The 19816-nt window shown below is 41.2% G+C and overlaps 1 protein-coding gene across 1 annotated transcript in view; it reads left to right on the top strand.

Annotated features, from left to right (window-relative positions):
* The window catches only part of Cpne8 (copine 8), a 188570-nt gene that overhangs the window by 132073 nt on the left and 36681 nt on the right, over positions 1–19816 (top strand). Inside the window, exons 12-13 of the mRNA XM_057792293.1 lie at positions 6038–6091; positions 7283–7344. Coding sequence (XP_057648276.1) covers positions 6038–6091; positions 7283–7344 — 116 coding nt within the window. The remainder of the gene's footprint in view (positions 1–6037; positions 6092–7282; positions 7345–19816) is intronic.

The raw sequence follows: 19816 nt of genomic DNA, 5'->3' as shown, positions 1-19816 counted from the left end.
CTGCCTGCCAGCCCCACCTATTTCTCTCTCCTGCCTCACTACTGGCCATTCAGTTCTTTATTAGACCAATCAGGTGTTTTAGACAGGCACAGAAACACAGCTTCACAGAATTAAACAAATGCAACATGAACTAAACATAACACATCTTAAAAATAATATTCGACGCCAGGGGTGAGGCCATCAGGGAATGCTGAGCCTTAGTGGTCAGCAGGCCCTGCTGTTGGATGAGTTAGTAGAGCCAGCCTCCTGCAAGAGCTGATCGGTTCTGTTTAAGATGGGCACTCAACTCTCCTGTGTGGAGATTAAGAGGACAGGGAAGAGCAGAGCGCAGAGAATGATCACGGTGGGGTTTGTGACCAGTGAAGAGAATATTTCACCTTGCCTTAGAGAGGAAGCAGCACCTTAACAGGAACAAAGTAAGGGTGGCAGTGTTTGAAGCCAAGGACTGTAGTACAGGTGAGGTAACAGAATGCTGCCAGAAGAAAGCTTTCCTTTCAAGTCATTCAGGTGAACAGTGAAAACTCCCACTGCCAGGAGGGCTACACCAACGCAAGCTAGCAGAAACAACAAGGGATCTAGAGCACTGAAGGGAAGGGACGGAAGGAATAGAGGACCATTGTAAAGAACTGTGTCTGAAAGTTGAGGGTTCCTTGCAGCCAGAGCTCCTCCACTGCATCCAAAAGGTCATCTTGCAGATGCGTCAGGGAGTAATAGAGCTGTCATAGAGTTGTGAGTCACTAGGAAGTTTATGTGGAATTTTCCTGTTCATGTATAGCAGGAGTCTGGTTATTTTAAAGGAGGTGGTTCCAGTAATTAAAACATTTAAAAGACGGTAGAGTAGTAAGTATGAGGATAATGAGAATTGAGTGTTCAAGGGAACGAGCCAAAATGGGAGCGAACCAAAGTCCATTCATAGGAGAAGGCTGTCATTGAATTTTTGTCTGGTCTCTGCATCTTTGAGACCAATCTTGAACCAGATAGGATTAGTTGGTGTGGGAGCAGCATTATTCCTGGAGGAGGGCACAAGTCTCATCCTCAGCAGTAGTCAGGCTGTCTAGTCCTCGTTAACATTGGAGCATTGCAGTAGCCAAAGAATCAAGTTGTTACTGAAGGATATTAAGCTGATCTGAGGTTTCTTTAAGCTTTCCAGAGAGCTTGTAAGACAGAGTAGTTAAGATGCAAAGAGGCCTTCAGTCCATCTGTTGTAGTTCTGAATCCTGAAAAAGAATGCCCAGAGAGGCAAGAAGAGGGATGAGATGGACGACTCATTAGCCACCATTTCTGGGGTCACCCACACTTCTTTTAGAAACTTGACACAGATCTCTCTTAAGTGCTTCAGCTTCCAAAGGGGAGATATGGAAAGCACAGCAGTTAAACTGCCTCAGAGGAGGGTCCATCTAAGGGGCCGTGGCAGAACTGAACGATGGCAGAGATGCAGAACAAAATACGACCATGTGACAACAGTATGCATGCATGACTGTGTTATTCGAGTGAGGGAGCCTCTGTAATACATACAATTCAGACTTATGGGGCTACTATAACTCACACTAAGAGTGTAGTTAAGAAAGTAGTTGAGGCAGTTTGCCCTTATTGGAGAGCAGGCAAGAAAACTATCTTTGTCGTAGGTGTTACAGGCTAAAATGGTTGATCGTCATCACCACTGTCCGTTATAAATAACAGCATTGGTTTAGTGGAAGAGCTTGAAATATTTTTCATTGACCACCATAAACTCAGAATTGCCAGTTGGACCTCCTCTATTACAGCCTCATGGAGAACATTAAGAGTTTAACATCATGATTAACATGAGTTTTATGTAGTATGGTGAAATATATTTAGACAGCTGCCTGGACTATATACCGGAGCTCTGTAGATAGGGCAACTGTAATTACATTTCTGTTACATCAGACTTTTGTACAAGGAACAAACATCTGGAGACTTTGTAAGAGAACTCAGTTAAAATGAAAGAGAAATAGAATTTTTATAGAATTGTCCAGAAAAGTTCCAAGGATACAACTTGGGTGTCCTGAATTATTTCCTAAATCTGTGAGTTTGATTTCAGGGTATCTAACCACCTTCTTTAATCAGGGAACATGTAATTGGGGCATAGGTTGACACATAATAACTATGAGGAGTGCTCTTCCAGAAAGTGCTAGTGTTCTATAGTTGCAGAATACAGCTTTTTAGATTTGGCCTCTGTGCTTAAGAAAATAGGCAGGCTTGTTTTACTCAGGTATGCATAGATACTGTAGTTACTGATGTAAGCCAAGGTCCTGTTTTTATATCTGGGGTGTGTGTGTGTGTGTGTGTGTGTGTGTGTGTGTGTGATAGAATCATTAATGAGAAGTAGTTGTTCAGATAACATTTCATGCGGCTAAGAATAATGTCTGAGAACTATCATCCTTTGAATTGCCAGAGAAATACATTGAACATTTTAATCTTTGCTATACTCTCCTTTTGGATGTTTAAGACTATGTAGGTAACCAAATTGTTTTTTGGTTTTTTTTTTAACTGCTAAGGCCAGTTGAGGGTCTGGTCCTCAGGAGTCACATGGACTCATGAGGAGTCTCTGATGCCTCCAATCTCTCTCTTAACAGTTGTCTGTCTATGCAAGGATAAATCAAAGGCTTAGCTTGGCCTGGCTGTGGCTTCCTCTGGAAACTGAAGAAACTTCTTGCATGTGTTTATCCTTCTTTTTGTAGATTCAGTACTTTTTGTAGATTGCGCACCAGGTTAGCATTCATTGAATGTGGCTCCAAGGCCTCTCTGAACAATCCAACAGTTGACTCTTCACAGTTGTAGACATTTCTAGAGATGGCCCACAGTCCTCTGGGACCTCATTGACCTTTGAGAGCAAAAGGAAAAGTATTCTCCCGTTCAGTCCCTCTGACTACATTGGAATAACCTCCAAATATGGGTATTGAACACCCAGAAGAACAGTCCACCAGTCCTGTACTTTTCCCTACTGCATAATATTTGAATAGTCAAATATTTCTAAATTATCTTTGATTTGACATATATTTTCTCCAGTTTTTGTAATTGTTGATCATAGACCTTAAAAACCTTAATGTCCCATGTATTATCTCCGTGTCTCATCCTTCACATACTTTATATAACTTACTTAGACCTTAATGACTTGCAAAAAATTTTCATTTTTTACACTCTGTAAATATCCATTCATCTTAATCTTTATACATAAATTCTTCTTTACTGAAACAACTTTCATATTTACATCTTTCAATATTTTTCATTCTTAATACAATGCCACATAATAGCATTAACAAATGAATTTACTCTCTGCTTTGGAGTTATCTCCCTGGGGGAGGGAGAGTAAGCAATGTCTATTCCCTTTTTACCTAGTTCTAATGACAAACCAAAGTTTAATGTCATTGGGGTTCAACAATAGAACCAATGAGTTATTGTACTTACTTACAGAGAACTGGTAAGGGGCTGTTGACAGGACTGTGGGTGGCCCAGAAGCCAGTCACACTGAAAGACTTTACTCAGTATGCATGAGGACATTTTATAATCATACAGACAAGATTTTGAATATTATTGCTTGTTGCAATCATATTTATATACCTTTTCATTTGAATCTTAACAGAGAAACTTAACAGAGATTTTTAGTAAACGTTTTCTTAGACTGGACTAGTGAGGTGAGAGAAAAGCCCCAAAGGTGTTTCTTCTGAGAGTGTGACCCTTTACAGGACATGAATATTTTTCTCAGCTCCAGCCACCCCTGTTTGCGCATTGAGGCTTTTCTCACATATGATGTGTTTCTAGGGTGACTTCCAGGTGGGGGGAGCTTTCGGGTCTTTTTCTGCAACCTGGCCTGAGCGTGATCTCTTTGCTGTATGAAGCCAAATGGGGAATGACTTATTTTCTTTCCTTGCTTCTTTACTGTGATTTTGCTGCCGTTTTCCCTCCATCGTATGTCCTCAAGTCTATCCCTACCAGCTACTGTGTCACGCCTCTATGTGTGATTATAACATTATTAACAGTAGCTGTGTTGGTATGTCTCATTAGGTGATTTTTGCCGTTAAGTTTTAATAAAGGGTAGGTTAGGTATTTTCTTTAGCCACCTATAATCTTTTCCTTCCTTCTTTTTTGTATCCTTTTTTTTCCTCCCTCCCTTTCTTCCTTTTTAGTGGGGACAGTGGTAGCTCTCCTCTTTTGTAACCCAGACTGGCTTCAATTTCAAAATCCTCCTGTCTCATCTTTTTCAAGTATCTGCTACCACCGCCGGGTTGCAGTTTATGATTTTTTTTTCAAGAAATGTATTATTATTTAGATACTTTGATCTTGAAGGCCTTGTTTAATCCAGACGACATGTCTGACACTGGCGAGAGGACTCCGTGGTCCAGAGCACTTGCTGCTCCTCCGAAGGAACTGAGTTTCATTCTCTGCACCCTTAACTGCCTATAACTCCAACTTCATGGCATCCCATGCCCTCTTCCTGTCTCTTCAAGCACTCTCACTGCAGAGGTACTTTTCTCACCTCAAAATTCTGGAGCCAGATCTAAGTGACTATGGCCCAGGTTCTGTGTTCTAAAGTGGATGACGCTTCATGAAAATTTCATAATAACAGAGAAAGTCATAAATGAAGACTTAAAAAAGAATACATTGGTAGACCTGCTGTTAATGTGAATGTTAAATAATGTTTGTATAAAATTCTGTAAATAAAGGATTTTTTTTATAAGTTGCATTGAATTCGATCTCCCAGAATATGCTAAAAACCCAGTGTTGCAGGTTGGCTCAGTGAATACTAATAAATTCAGTTTCCCAAAACAATATGTTATTACTAAAAATAAAGTTTGAGCACACAGTATAAAGAACATATGTTGGCGGAAGCATCAGAGATGTGGGGTACAGGCAAGTGGAAAGCATCTTTATTGTAAGCCTCAGACACTGTCGGCGGGATGCTTCGTTTTCCTTTCCCAAAAAGAAAGGAAAAAAGAAGAAATACACCAATTCAGGAACTGTAAGTCATTTTTAACAATATTGGTTAAAGGCACATATCAGAAACGACATAACAGACTTAACAGTTTGTTGGAAGGTGGAGGTCTAAGACGGTAACAGATTCCAAGGATAAGTAGTGCTTTGTTTATACATACCAAACTGATTCACCTAATGTGCACAAAGCTGTTAGGTCAGGTTCAGTGGAGGCCAATCAACATCTATTGAGAGGATTAAAGATGGCTCAGGACAATTTGGCTCTTGACTTGCAACATTTCAACTGTTACGGGGAGCTGCACGGGAGATGACCACTCAGACACAGTCTACAGCCAATTGAAAGTCTTTATTCCAGCCAACTTGGACTACACTTAGGTATTCAGGGACCAGGGATAGCCTCAAATGTCCAGAGGAAAGGATTTTTTAAGGCAAGAACTACATCTTGCCTACAAATGCCTGCTGTCTTTTACTCGGCAGCAACAGGGATCTTCAAAGAAGCAAGCAGTTTCCCAGAAGTCAAGTTAGCTGGGGCATCTTGGCCTTGGGTCTTAGAATACAATGGGGTAATTTTTCTCGGGATTCTTCATCAAGAAGTTTGAATTCCAGTTCAAACTGGAAAGGCCTCAGTAAGAACACAATATGAGGAACCTCCGCACTGTCTGGCCTGTCATACCACCTCTCCACTCTCAGAGACGTTCTGATCAGGCATGCAGGAGGTTCAGCATGAAGGGGTAGCTTTGCCCACTGCACCTCCATGCATGTGGCAGACAGTCACACACACACTCGCACACACAAACACACACACAATCACTCCCACCCTCTCACATATGTGCATAAACACAAGCATACACACAAAACAGATCTTCATAAAGAATATGCATGATCCTAGGTAATCTAAACAAAGTGAATGAAAGCTACAGGAACAAGGGACTTGTTTAAAAGGTGTCCCCTGGAGATTTTAGCAGGAACTTGACCAAGTGATTACCCAAGAGAAAGGCACTGTCCTGAGATTGTCCTGAAAGCTGGAACACGTGCGTTTTTAATCTGGGGGAAGCTAACATTTTAACTGTTTGATTTGCTTTTCAAGGTGGTGAATCCCAAAAAGAAAGGAAAAAAGAAGAAATACACCAATTCAGGAACTGTAAGTCATTTTTAACAATATTGGTTAAAGGCACAGATCAGAAACGACATACCAGACTTAACAGTTTGGATGGGACTGAGATTATCTCAGAAAGAGGTTTGCGTCACTTAGCAACTCACAACAAAGGCGTGGGCTGGAAACACTGTCTTCCTAGGACAGTGGTTCTGGAGAATAGTGTCGGAGGCGTTGCCTGGGCTCTGCTGGTTTCTGCTGAGGGAGGCTGAGGGGCTGTGCTGACCTCTCTATTCAGTGGCATTCTCTGTGGTGTATCCAGCCAAGGCCAGGCTCAGGACTGCATTCCTCGGTGATTCCTAAGCCTGACCTAGGAGGTCAGTATTCTCACTGATGGAATCTCAAATATCAGTCCTGGGGATGCTGGGGGAGGTCAGGCCTGGGTCACAGGGCAAGGGCAATCAAAAGATGGAGAAAATCAAGAGCATGCTACTTTCAGATTAAAAAAAAAAAACTAAGTAATTTCTAAGTAATTTTTCCTAAAATTAACTTTACTCAGAAGAAACAAAGCCTTAAGTTTTTTTTTCATTTTCTTTTAAAGTTTTGCGTTAATCATAATGTAATGGTTCAAATACTAAATGACCTTATTGGAGTCCAGTGGCAGAATTGACCATTTCTTGCACAGCTCATCTTGGCTAGTCCACATGTGGCTCTTACTGCCCTCCAGCTCTTCTGTCTTTCCTAATCTACAGTGGGAAACAGCACAGTGTCCCTGCAGGTGACTTCCACATTGTTCTTCACAGTCACCGAGGAGGAGAGTCAGATAGTGAATGCCGCCTTCCATCCCTTTCCTTCTGATAACCTCAAATGCGCGTCCTGGCAGACTTTAATAAATAATAATGTCTTTTGTTATTTTAAAATGTTAGGGAATAATATATTCTCTTTAGTAGAAAACTGTCCACGTCCACACTAGGATTGCAGTCAAAACTGACAAGTAACTCAGATTCTCTCTCTCTCTCTCTCTCTCTCTCTCTCTCTCTCTCTCTTCCTCCCTCCCTCCCTCCTTCCCTCCCCCCTGTCTCCCTCCCTTCCTCCCTCTCTCCCTCCCTCTCTCTTCCTCCCTCCCTCCCCTTCTCTCTGTCTCCCTCCCTTCCTCCCTCTCCCCCTCCCTCCCTCCCTCCCTCCCTCCCCCATGCTCTCTCTTCCACTCTATCTTCCCCTCCCCCTATCCCTCTCTAGGTAACCTTACTGTCTTTCTTGGTGGAAACAGAAGTCTCCTTCCTGGACTATATTAAAGGAGGGTAAGTCATCTTCTAAAACTCACACAACATTTCTTTCTCTATAGATCGTCGTCATGACCACAGGAGCAAGTTGATAACCACCTTTGAACGTTATACATACACACATATGTGTATATAATGTGAATGCATATGTAACTTATTTAATGCTAGCATGTGTGCTAAGGCGGTGCACATATGCCACAGAACTTCTGTGGGGGAACTCAGGGGATAACTTGTAAGAATTTGTACTGTCCTTTCCCACTGGAAAATCCAGGGATGGAATTCAAGGCCTTAGGCTTGGCAGCAGGCACATTTACCTGCTAAGCCATTATCCTGGGCTCTGCTTTTGACTACATTGATGCATTTTTATTTCAGACCTTCACAGAAACACAAGCCTTTGCATTTTTTTTTTCATTTGGGGGTTCTATTGCTATCACAGAATGCCACGACCAAGAGCAGCTTGTAGGGGAAAGAGCTTCTGAAGGAAGTTAGGTAGGAGTTTTAACTTGGAGGCAGGAGCTGATGCAGAGGCCATGGAGGGCCCCTGCTTACTGGCTTGCTCTTCATGACTTGCTATAGAACCCAGGGCCACATGCCCAGCAATGGCAAAACCCACAATGGACTGGGCCCTCCCTCATCAATCACTAAGGAGATATACTACAAGCCTGCCTATAGCCTGGTATTATGGAGGCATTTGAGGTTTTCTCCTCTTAAATGACTCCAGCTTTTGTGAAGTTGACATAAAACTACCAAGGACAGGTACTTACTTCAAATAAATCCATTTGAAAAAAAATAAGAATAAGGCTACTATAGAAAACCATGGTTTACAGTTTTTCCTACACTGCAACAAGAATGTCTTTATTTCACCGCATAGAGGAGATGCTACAAGATCACCTGGAATATGGTCTTACCATTCATTTTGTATTGATTATATTGCTAAAAAGATGTACTGGCTCACATTGCTAACATCTGTGTATGAATGTTTGCCAAACAGAATAGTGTCCCTTTTTGAAAAATCTGCTAATTAAATAGGTCACTGTTCTTTTTAACTTTTTATTTTTAAAATGTATTCTTTTAGAATTCCATGCATGTATACAATGACATATGCTCATATCTAATCCCAGTCCTCCTACTTCACCCAAGCCTCCCTGAATCCCCCTCACAACATGTCCTCTTCCTACATCATGCCCTATTCTTTATTAAAGGAAATTTAATCCCCTCAGAAGTACAATTAGTGGGGCCATCCACTGGAACATGGGCAACTGACTAGTAGTCATGCCTTCAAAAATGAGTCCTTCTCCTTCCCCAGCACCTATTAACTGTCATTTTAGTTGGTTCTGTGTCTCCGCAGAAGCCTTTGTTGAGAAGACTTGAAAAAAGAAGGTTTGTAGGCTCCTTCCTCCCATTCTTCTTCTAGGTCCATTGAAGGGCTGGGGATTTTCACCTAAGACGGTCCAAGAGGGTAGCTTGGAGCAGAGACTTCACAGCAACACATTGCTACTCTTCCCAGACCTTCCGCCCTGGTCTGAACCCTCTTCAGCACATGTCAGAAGAGGTTCCTCTATAGTTAACCCCCATGGCCTGGCCTTTGTTCACTGGGAGACACTAAGAACAATAGACCAACATTCAATGCTGGGATCAGATTCTAAATACAGTGAGATGACCACTGGCCAAGTTACAAACTCCGGTATCCACCTTTACCCTCTTGTCTTAGAACATCACCAATATAATTCATTAACTGAAAATAATTAAAGAAATAAAGAAGGAGAAGATAAAAAGACATAGCTGGATTGAATGCAAAGTTTGTAGGATAGTAAAAATGACCAAGGAAATCTAAGCATGCCTTTTAAAATGTAAAACATTTACATTGCCTCAAAGTAATATAACACCTGACTGTGTATTGGCTAGCTACTAATTCTTCAGGAAATACACTTTAGAATACAGCCGGGGCACAGAAAGCTAAATGTCAGAGACTAAGTTCCTTACCAATATCACCCATGAGTGACAGAAGAGGGAAGTGCTCTTGTTTGGCATTTCTCTAGTACTTTGGAGTAAAATGCATTTCAGATTGTGTATTACTGTTGTTTGCATTAAAACTCCCAGAAAATTTGCTTTATGCATTCTTGATATTGAAGTATGTATATTCTAAAAGATAATAAAACTTATTAGATTAAAGCCAGGGGTGGTGGCACATACCATTGATCCCAGCACTCAGGAAGCAGAGGCAGGTGGATCTCTATGAGTTCGAGGCCAGCCTGGTCTTCAAGAGCTGGTTCCAGGACAGGCACCAAAGCTACAGAGAAACCGTATTTCAAAAAAACAAAAACAAAAACAAAAGGTATTAAAGTATAAAAATTTTTCTGCCTCTACCAAAAATTATTGCTACTGGACTTTTATTCTAATTCTACATGGAGGACAGAATACTGAGAGTGAGGCATGAACTGCTGATTTTCTTTCTGTCATGAATAAAAAGAGTGTTGAGAAATTCTTGGACAGATTTCGAATAATTCAGCAGAGTTAAGAGGGGGTTGCTAGGGATTCCAGTAGTGTGTAATTGTGGCCATGAGTCTCAACTTGACTGCATGTTTCAAACAGCAGGCCTAGCTCTTCCCCACCAGAACCTGTTTCTAATTCCAATAAGTAGGAATAAAAATAATGATGCCTGCTTCAAAGTAACTGTGGGATTGAATTTTGTGTAGTTCTAATCCTCAGTAATAATAGCCACTGTTTCCTAAACTTTCAGTGGGTTTAAAATACCAAAATACTTTATTGCATTTGCTTTCCATAATTTTAGTGGTGGCAATTTGAGCTCTCAAAGACATGGAGAGAAAAGAGAAATTTAAATGGACAAAATCAGTGCGGTTCCTCCTTAACTAAGTTCCACTTGGAGGTAACCATTGCTTTCAGACAGCACTGTTCACCCTGCCCACATCTTGATTCTGATCCTAAGCCTTGTAAAGATTATAGACAAAGTGTTATTTGTCCCAGTTACAAGAAATAAAAGTCTTTATGGGAGAGGAGAGAGGGAGAGAAAGGGCTACCCACGTATTAATCAGTTTCTTTCTTGTTTTGTTTTGTTGTTGTTGTTTTTGTTTTCAAGACAGGATTTCTCTATATAGCCCTGACTATCCTAGAACTCGCTCTATAGACCAGGCTGGCCTTGAACTCACAGAGATCCACCTGCCTCTGCCTCCTGAGTGCTGGATTTAAAGGCGTATGCCACCACTGCCCGGCTTAATCAGCTCCTTTTAAAGGCCAGAGCGAACACTTTGACTTTGCTTGTCTGAAAGGCTTGTTGAGTATAAGAGAATTTACAAATCAGTCCCATGATAGTTTTCTTTAAAAATACTTAAAGTTTTTTCCAAAATGCAATAAAACGTTTCCCTGGTTTTATAAAATATATAGCATTACTTAGAAAGTTGCCTCGGGGAGCATGTTTGCCAGAGCAGGCAATACTATAAGTTTTTCTAATCTCATTTCTTGTTTGAATATGCATGCCTAGGCTTTTTTTTATTAGGGTTCCTTGTAGGGGCATCCAAGTGCTTTGTTCTCATCAAAGCAGCAGAAAGCTAAACCCTGCAGCACCGAATGGAGATAAATCTAATAAAAACTGCCTTCCTTCTATAAACTAACAGGGAATGCTTTCCTAGCTCATCTAAAGCAACAGTTAGGAAAGAGACCTTTATGCACATCAAAAGATGTCTCAGAACTTGTTTTTGTTAATGCTTGATTCTAAATTTGTATATTTAAAGGGAGAAGTTGGGAAAGGGTCAAACAATATGATATATGAATGAAAGTCCCATATGGAAGCCCATTTCTCTGCATGTCATCTGAAACAGCAAAAGTAAAATATTTAAAGTTAACAAAGTAGATATGACATGGGCTTGGAAGTCAAGGGATGTCTAGCCTCGTGGTTGGCATTGTCCTCCACCCTTAGCTTATCTTTCTGCAGATAGCATGTTCAGCACCCCCTGTTTCTTACTCAGGGGAATGGTGGAGATGTGTCATCATAAGAAAGGATGCTAATCATGTTTGTGTTGGTCAGTTTCTCAGTCATGGTGCATGGTGAGAGTATAAGCAGCCAAGAGCACTGAAGAGGGAAGGAAGGAGGAGGGATGCGGCAGAGAGCTCTCAATGCACTGTAAACCCTCTGCTGCTAACCAGGGGTCAATCATCTCTCTAAAGGGGAATTCTCTCTGAAGTGTGAGAGCTTCGGTAGGGGTTATAATCACCCATTTGAAAGAATAGCTGTGGAAAGCCTGCTTCTATCTGGGAAAGGCTTCCACTCTGGGAAGCAATTAGAGGTTGGGGCCAGAAAACTGAGAGGAAAAAAGGGCTAATCAAGGACAGGAGGCAGAAGCAGGTGGAATATTCGTCCCTGCTCCTGTTGACACCACCATGCAGACTGTGCCTTGGAAGGTTGCAGGATGTCTTTTGAAGCTCTCTCCAGCGGTTCATCCCCTGCTGAATGCTGTGGTTGTCATTCATTGCTTGACCCTGAACGCTAGCCATCGAGCATGGAGAGGATTAAAGAAAAAACGAATCTTAAGGCAGAATAAAGAGAACTGGTCTCATGAGAGGAAAGGATTAATATGAGCCTGAAAAAGCCCAGGCTTGCTTCTCGGGAGTGCCTTCTGCAGCTTGTAGATCCGTTTATTACACACGGATACTCAGTATTCCGTGACCTTTAAAGCAGTGCTTCTCAACCTTCCTAATGATTCAGCCCCATAATACAGGTCCTCATGTTGTGGTGACCCCTACCGTAAAATGATTTCATTGCTGCTTTGTAACTGTAATTTTGTTACTGTTATGAATAGTAATGTAATAATAATAATAATAACAATAATAATAATAATATCTGATATACAGGTTATGGGAGTCTAGAATATTTAGCCTTTAAGACTCCCTTACAGGGTTCAGTTAAAGATACCACAAATGGCTAAAGGGAGACTAGAAATCTAAGGGTGAAGATCTGAGGGGTAAAAATCTACTCACAAAAGGAAGTATCCATCCATGTTTCTTTTTTCTTTTTCCTTCTCTTCTTTCTCATTTCTAACAATTCTCCATTGCTCTCTCTTGCTCTTTCTTCTACATATCCCTAGTTCTACCCATTACAAATGTTCCCAGTCATATATACCCTTAAAACCAGAAATTCTCCAGCCCTAGCAGGTTTGAGGGTTGGAATTCTTTTACCCCATAGAAACACAGATAAGGGTTTTCACACACACACACACACACACACACACACACACACACACACACACGAGAGAGAGAGAGAGAGAGAGAGAGAGAGAGAGAGAGAGAGAGAGAGAGAGAGATTGATTCATGGGAGTGGCTAGTAAATATCTAATGAACTCCTTAATGGGGAAAGTTAGTTAAGGAAGGGATTAAATCATCAGGAAATTCTAGAGGGGGAATGCTAGTATATTATGCTACATTTTTAGTTGGTCATTAAAGGGCTAAAAGGTTCATTTCTAGTAAAATTATGAAGAGGGCACAGATTGTTTAAATCAGTGTACTACTTTTCTCCCAGTACGCATAGAGGATACCAGGTAACTAGGCAACCTAAGTAAACAGTCAGGGAGAAGCTGATAGTCCTTAATCAGATAACATATAAACCAGACGCTGCAGTTCTTACGGGCCTAGGTCTGGAGTCATACTTCTCTAAGCGAAGAAGAGACTCAGGCCTCGAAATTATCAGTTCCAGACTATGCTGTTATCAGCCATTCGGTTGTGGGGTAAAACCAGAGCAGCAGCTTGGGCAGGCAGTAACTCTATGTCCTTGGAGATCCGTGACTATCTTAGATGGATGCTCTTTGCCTGGACCCTAAACTCTGACCAAATGCCTGCTGATAAAGATAATCATAGAAAGGCAGATCTCTGTATTTACCTAGGAGAGAGGAACAAGACCTGGCACTGGGAAACTGTTCTGAACTAGGGAATTAATGCCCAAATATGTAGCAGAAAGGGAGTTAGCTACAGAGAACGATCTACAGCAAAGGACAGCCACTTATTCACAAAGCAATAACACCAAAAAGCCTTGCCTTTTGGTTTAACCTTTACCAGATCCTTTGGTTCTGATAAGTCACTCACGAAAAGATGGCTGAGCAATTACTGTATAATGTTGTGGCCTGTAGCATGCAGGATATTTGATATTTGACCCACAAACAGGTCTAGGCACACAGGTTGAGAACCACCGCTTCTGAAAGACTGGTACCTATTTAGTGTATTACACAGTCATGTCGTGGAGAGTTGGTAGTTTGGGCAAGGATTTGTGTTCACAACCCCCTAGCTTGTTGTGATTCTGGGATTCTGGCTCTGCTCTATGATGGACAACTCAATGTTTTTATACTAGGAAAATTTTCTCTCCATCACTCATTTCATTTCAAATAGAATTTTTTTTTCAGTAGTGCTTGAGTTTCGAACCAGGGGTTCATTTTTGTTTGTTTTGATATTACTTATGGGATACTTTTTAAAACTATCATTTAAAAAGAAGGCGAGATATTTTCAATGTCTTGTGAAATTATACTTTGTAGCCTCTGTGTTGTGTGGAAAACCCTGAACTCTGCAGCATAGCTCTGATCATTATGGCTCATGTATGACATCATCAAAAAGGGACTAAATAGACTGAAAGAGCCAGAGAACCAGGTCACCTGCTCTCTCTTACCAACAACAGGGAAGCTATGGCCATGGCATCCTAACAATATGGCTCCTTAAACAAGACCTGAATAACACTGGAGGGAGACATCTCAGGGGGTCTCAGCCCCTAGAAAAAGCACTACAAGTATCTAACGACTGCTGAGGGAAGGGAAAATAACCTCTCTCAGGGATGAACCTGCCAAGTGCTTAGTTGCCAGCCCTGAAATCATATACTCACAAGGCACACTCAAGGGAGTGGACAAATTGTGTTTAAGATATGTATGCACACATACATGTAATAACAATAATTGAAAAGAGGCTATCGATTTGAGAGGCAGCGGGAAGGAGAATGGGAGAGGTTGGAAGGGAAGGGGGAATGGGGACATTAATGTAATTATATTTTAATTAAAACAAATTTTAATGAAAAGAGCTCAATCCACAAAATCCAGAAAAAGCAGAACAGCTGTTGATTTAGGAAACTGCATCTTTGTGGACAGAGAATGATGTCATCCCTCAGGAGTTGTTCCTTTTTCCATTTGAGGGAGGCAGCACCCAAGTGTGCTGCAGACCATTTGTGGCACTGTCTTGGGTTGAGCAGGTTCAGACCTAGTGGCTGACATGAAGGAAAGGAAATCTCGGGTGGGAGGTCAAATTCTGAGGGGCAACCTCTAAATCTCAGGTAAAACCACAAATTTGATCAGTGCGACACACTGTGGTGTTCCTAGAAGTATCTTAGATCCAGATGCTGAACATCTGTGACAGGGTTACTAAAGAATGAAATACTTAAAATCCTTTCACATGTGGGTACAATGAAGATACTGTGTTCCTACAAGGAGCATGTCCTGAAGTAATGCGGCCTTCCCAAGGTCCATTGGAGTCTGCATTTGTATGAAAACCTGCTTTCCTCTGGGCGATCAGGGCCAGTACTTGGGAAGCAGGAGGTCTCAATTTTATTTTAAATATGTGAATGAAGGTAATGCTGCCACATGGGTGCTGAGACCTGAATCTGGGTCCTCTGGAAGAGCAGTGTGTGCTCCTAGCCACTCTACATCTTTCCAACCTCCAAAGGAAGCATTGATTGAGTCAGGGAGTTTTCTGTTTGTCAGTGAATAGTTGGTTACTTTTTAAAGGAAAAAGAAAAGTTGAGGCAGAAAAGGCTTCAAGGTTTAGCTCATACTGAAATAGGATCAAGGAGGACAAGTCTGGGTACCAGTGCTTAAGGCAATAACTCAGGGGGTCAGAGCAGGGGACCAAACCGAAGTATAAACCAGACTGCATGTTAGTAAAGCAGGCAGAAGCCTGGTCCTGATGACTCCATGCCTGCAGGGTGCTCTGGAGGTGGGCGGGTCTGGATCCCGACAGCTACAGAATGAGAATCTATATTTCTCAAAATTAACTTAAACAGGGATGGGGTGGTCCCCACCTTGAGGTTTCACAGTATTTAGTTTGTGCAACTGGACGGGACTTGAGTTGGGGAATAAGTGCAAACAGCCCTGGACATGCCCGTGTTCACTCATGATAGCTAGTTCACGGTAACTACCGCAAACATCTGAGAGGCGGGGTCGCGTACAGAGCTCTCAGTGCTGTGTGATACCCTCTGCCCGTTGTGCCGGGGGATTTTCATGATATTCACAACTTCAGGAAGGCGGTGACATAAGATGGGGACCCCTGTTAAGTGTATGGCTTCACAGAGCTCAGCATGTTTGATGCTGATACTCATGGGCACCCTTTGCCAGGAGACCTCGCTGGGTATTCCAGAACAGCACCGTTGACCATGGCTCTTGACATCCCACTTTCTCTTGTCTGTTTCTTAAACAAAACTTCTAAGTGCAATATTTCAAGGATTCATACCTGATCCTCGTGTGGATATTCCATCAGGAGTAGTCTCATGTGAGTTCATGTTTGATTCTTTGTCTCTGTCACTAAGCTCCAAACACTGATAAATAATGGAGATAAATAATGCAGTTGCTGACGATGTTCAGCTTACTTGATAGAAAAAGAAACAATTCATCAAAGCCTTCAAGCAATCTTCTTAACAGCCTCATTTCCACTGTCTTTCTTTAGGCAATGGTTCCACTAATATTTCATAAAAATGTAGAATGTGACTGTGGGCATACTAAACATACATCATGTTATGCATAGATGCACACAGCACTCAGAAGAATGAATTCACTGATACAAATGCTGGACTGTTTTTGCTGTTGACCTTGGTAAACCAACATTGGAATGCTAAGCATGCTGAGTTCAAAGCTGGTATTTCCTTTGCTTCCAGGACTTTCCGTCAGTTCGCACAGCTCTTGGCAATTGGAAGATGATTGCTGATCTTTAGTTTTTGCTTGCTGTTGTTGTTTGGTTTTGCTTTGCTCTGTTTTTCAGATAATGGCAGGCATCCTTCCCAACAGGTGCCTGTGGAGTAAGGCATAACGTTTCCATTCTGATCAGAACACACTGAGGCAGAGCAAGCAACGGGAGGGAGTCCAGGGAAAGCATTGAGGATTCTTCTGTAGTCCTTGACTGTCTCTGTTACTCCATGATTCTTAGTTACCATTCAGTGCTAAGTGCATCAGGCCTTCCTACTCTGTCTTAGAGGATCCTGGGCCTTTGAAATAATCTTTGGGTTAAATGATTGGTCTGTAAGGTATTAACCCCTGCCTCCGTGTGTCCCTCTCTGTCCCAGCTCTCTCCATCCCTCCCTATGTATCTACCTCTATCTTTCCCTCTATCTCTAACTCTCCATGTGTCTTTTCCTTTCTCTTTCTCTCTTTTAATCTCCTTGCTTTTTTCTTTTTAGTCTTTTTAATTATTTTGCAATTTATTAATTTTTTAAAATAAACTGCTCTGTGTTTGGGTATGTTATTTTAGTTCTAAATATTTTTTTTCTATTTTTTGTTCTCCTGTACCATATAGCTCTGTAGCTAGTGGTCACAGCTTTCCTTTTTGCTTCGATAGATGCAACTGCCTTGGGAGGACCTTGGTTGCTGCGACTATTGCAGGTTTTGTTCTGAGTATCATGGTTTAAGAAACTTTTTTTGCGATGTGTTGGGTTTTATCATGATGAAAGAATGAGAAACAACCATAGAATGAAGTTACTCATGAATGCGGAAGCACAGCGAGGTTCCAGTGCGCAGAGAGAGTTGGAGGGCTGGTGAGATGGCTCATGAGTAAAGCATTTGCTGCAGAGGCATGAGAACTTGAGTTCGCATTCTCTCCAGGTATAAAGGTATGGCAGCATACTCCTGCGGCTCCAGCACTGGGGGAATGAGACAGGCAGGTGGATGACTGGGGGCTTCTGGCTTCTGACTGAGCTACAATGGTAAGCTGGAAGTTCACTGAGAGAATTTATCTAAGAAAATAAAGTGGAGGGCAATGAATGAACCCAGGCATTGTCAACCACGCCAAACAAGAGTGTGTGGATACATATACACACACACTCACACTTATACCACACTGAGAGGGGGAGGGGGTGGGAAGGGAGAGGTTTCTACAATCTAGCGAAGATTTGCGCCAAAATGTAGAATTCTAATATGGTATTAAAAATATGCTAAAATGATGTGTTCTCAAGGCTTTGGGTTACTTTTATGCCTAACCAGTTCCACTGGAATAACAGACATGCAGGTGCTTCTGAGATTAGTATTGATAGCCTACTCAGTGGAAGGCAAATTTATATCAAGCCTATCATAATGTCTTAGTATCTATTATTAAGGACATCTGCTTTTGGAAAGATGTTAATTTACATTCTAATGCTGGCATTTGTTGGTGGTATAGAAAACAATGGAGTCTTTTGAGCTCAGTTTCCTTAAATGTAAAATATATTTTTAAAGAAAGGATTGTGTTCTTATCAAAATATTGTTAGACTAATGGATATAACCTATGTAAATATGCATCGTAATATGTATATTTATATGTATATTTAATGTGTAAGTTATTTACATGGAATATGTTTTATGTATACAGCACTCCCCTTGTCTCTTTCTGTTATTTGCTCTTACTGTGAGAGCACCCTCTAAGAATATTGAAATTTGGCCAAGGACACAAGTGAGCTGCTGAGACTCAAATCCAGGTCTTGCAGACTCAGCCCTGCTCTTTCTGTGTCATTTGTCACCCTGCATTACTGTCGGTTACCATGACATACCAGTGGGCTGTGGGCAGTTGTTCCTTTTAGCACCTCAAAGGGAGTTAGTTCTAGAATGTTCTCCCCAAAGGCTCACTGTGTTACTTCTCTCAAAGTTGTGCTCATTTCGATTCATGCTGATTAGAATGAAGTTCCCTGTGAGCCTGGATTCCTAGCCTCTAAACCTGATTTCTGCTCTAAGTAAAACGTTACTGAGTGGCTATAAAAGGGATCTCCATTGACTTTGTTATATATAAATATGTGAAGCTGATCATTCTCTGGGGAGGGGTGTGCATTTGAGTCAATCTGAGAATTGCATGCAGGAGTTTTGAGACCGAATCTGAAAAAGAAAAAGAATGCTTATTAGTGAAGTATCACGGGCTTGATGATTTAGTTCTAGAGTCAGAAACCATTCATATCTAAGTCCTATCCAGGCCCGGATGGACAAGGTAGACATCATTGTTATCATCGTCATCATCCAGACTTTGAATAGTTCAGTTTGTCAAGGGTATGTTTTTCACAAGAAATAATTCACGTCTTTAAAATATGCTAAGTGTGTTCTTCAAGGAAATGCTTATTTTCCTTTAATGAAATGTTGTAGGAAGGCTGCCTGTTTGTTCCCAGCTGCCCAGAACTGAAATAATCACACAGAAACTATATTAATTATAACACTGCTTGGCCTATTACCTTATGCATATTTCTAGCTCTCTTTTATCTTTTAAATTAAGCCATTTCTATTATTTTATATTTTACCATGAGGCTTGTGCCCTACCAGCAAGGTTTCGACTGGTGGTTTGTGTCATTCCCTCTGGCATCTCCCTGACTCTGCCTTCCTCCTCCCAGCATTCAGTTCAGACTTCCCCACTTAGCTCTACTCTACCCTATCAAAGGTCAAAACAGCTTCTTTATTCAATAACCAATAAAAGCAACATATATACAGAAGGACTTCCCACATCAATGAAGTGCTATTTAGGTAACACAAGAAAGGGAGATTCACAGATAGGCCTGCACTGTTATTGACACAAGGGCACTGCCACTTACTATGACTTTTGTCTTTGGAAAGAAAGGAATGTTATTATAAATATAAATAGTCATGAGTGTAGCAAAAAGTGAAATGCCACTCATTTAGTTTGGAATAGAACAAAAGAACTGAAGGAAGACCTAGAAAAAGAGAGAGGGGGGTGGGGAGTGAGGGAAAGAAAATAGCTAATTTATTTAAAAGAGAAACAGACTAACCAAGTAATGTATTGACTAAGAGCTGAAAATTAAAATTATACACATTTCTTACCACTATATTTACCAAAAACTGGTAAGTAGGTGGAGGTTACCATGCCAATTTATAGACTGTCTCTTGAGCTATTTCAGTTTTCAGAAACATGGAGGAGGGTTCTATCTTCAGGACTTTCAAAGTTAGTTTAAGGACTGATGCTGTAGAGGTGTGTGACAGTTTTACTGATGGTTTCAAAAGCAGCAATTAGCTATGAGCGCTGGACATGAACCTCACAGCTGTTTGTTTAGACTCTTTGCTCGGCCACATGCATCGTTACTGAGCTCAAAAAGCAACCCAAGCTTGCTCAAATGACATTTGTTTTACAGTACTATGCTAACAAAGATATTTTTAACACACATACCTGGTAAATCTGCCTATTTAATGCTGTCTAGCATATGCTGTATTTGTTCAAATTCCACACTTAGGAAAATCCATTACACTAAAAATGTAACAAGAATGGACGATGACCTCCT

The sequence above is a fragment of the Chionomys nivalis genome, chromosome 17 (genome assembly GCF_950005125.1).
Source record: "Chionomys nivalis chromosome 17, mChiNiv1.1, whole genome shotgun sequence".
NCBI lineage: Eukaryota > Metazoa > Chordata > Mammalia > Rodentia > Cricetidae > Chionomys > Chionomys nivalis.
This window is presented reverse-complemented; position numbering and strand designations above follow the sequence as displayed.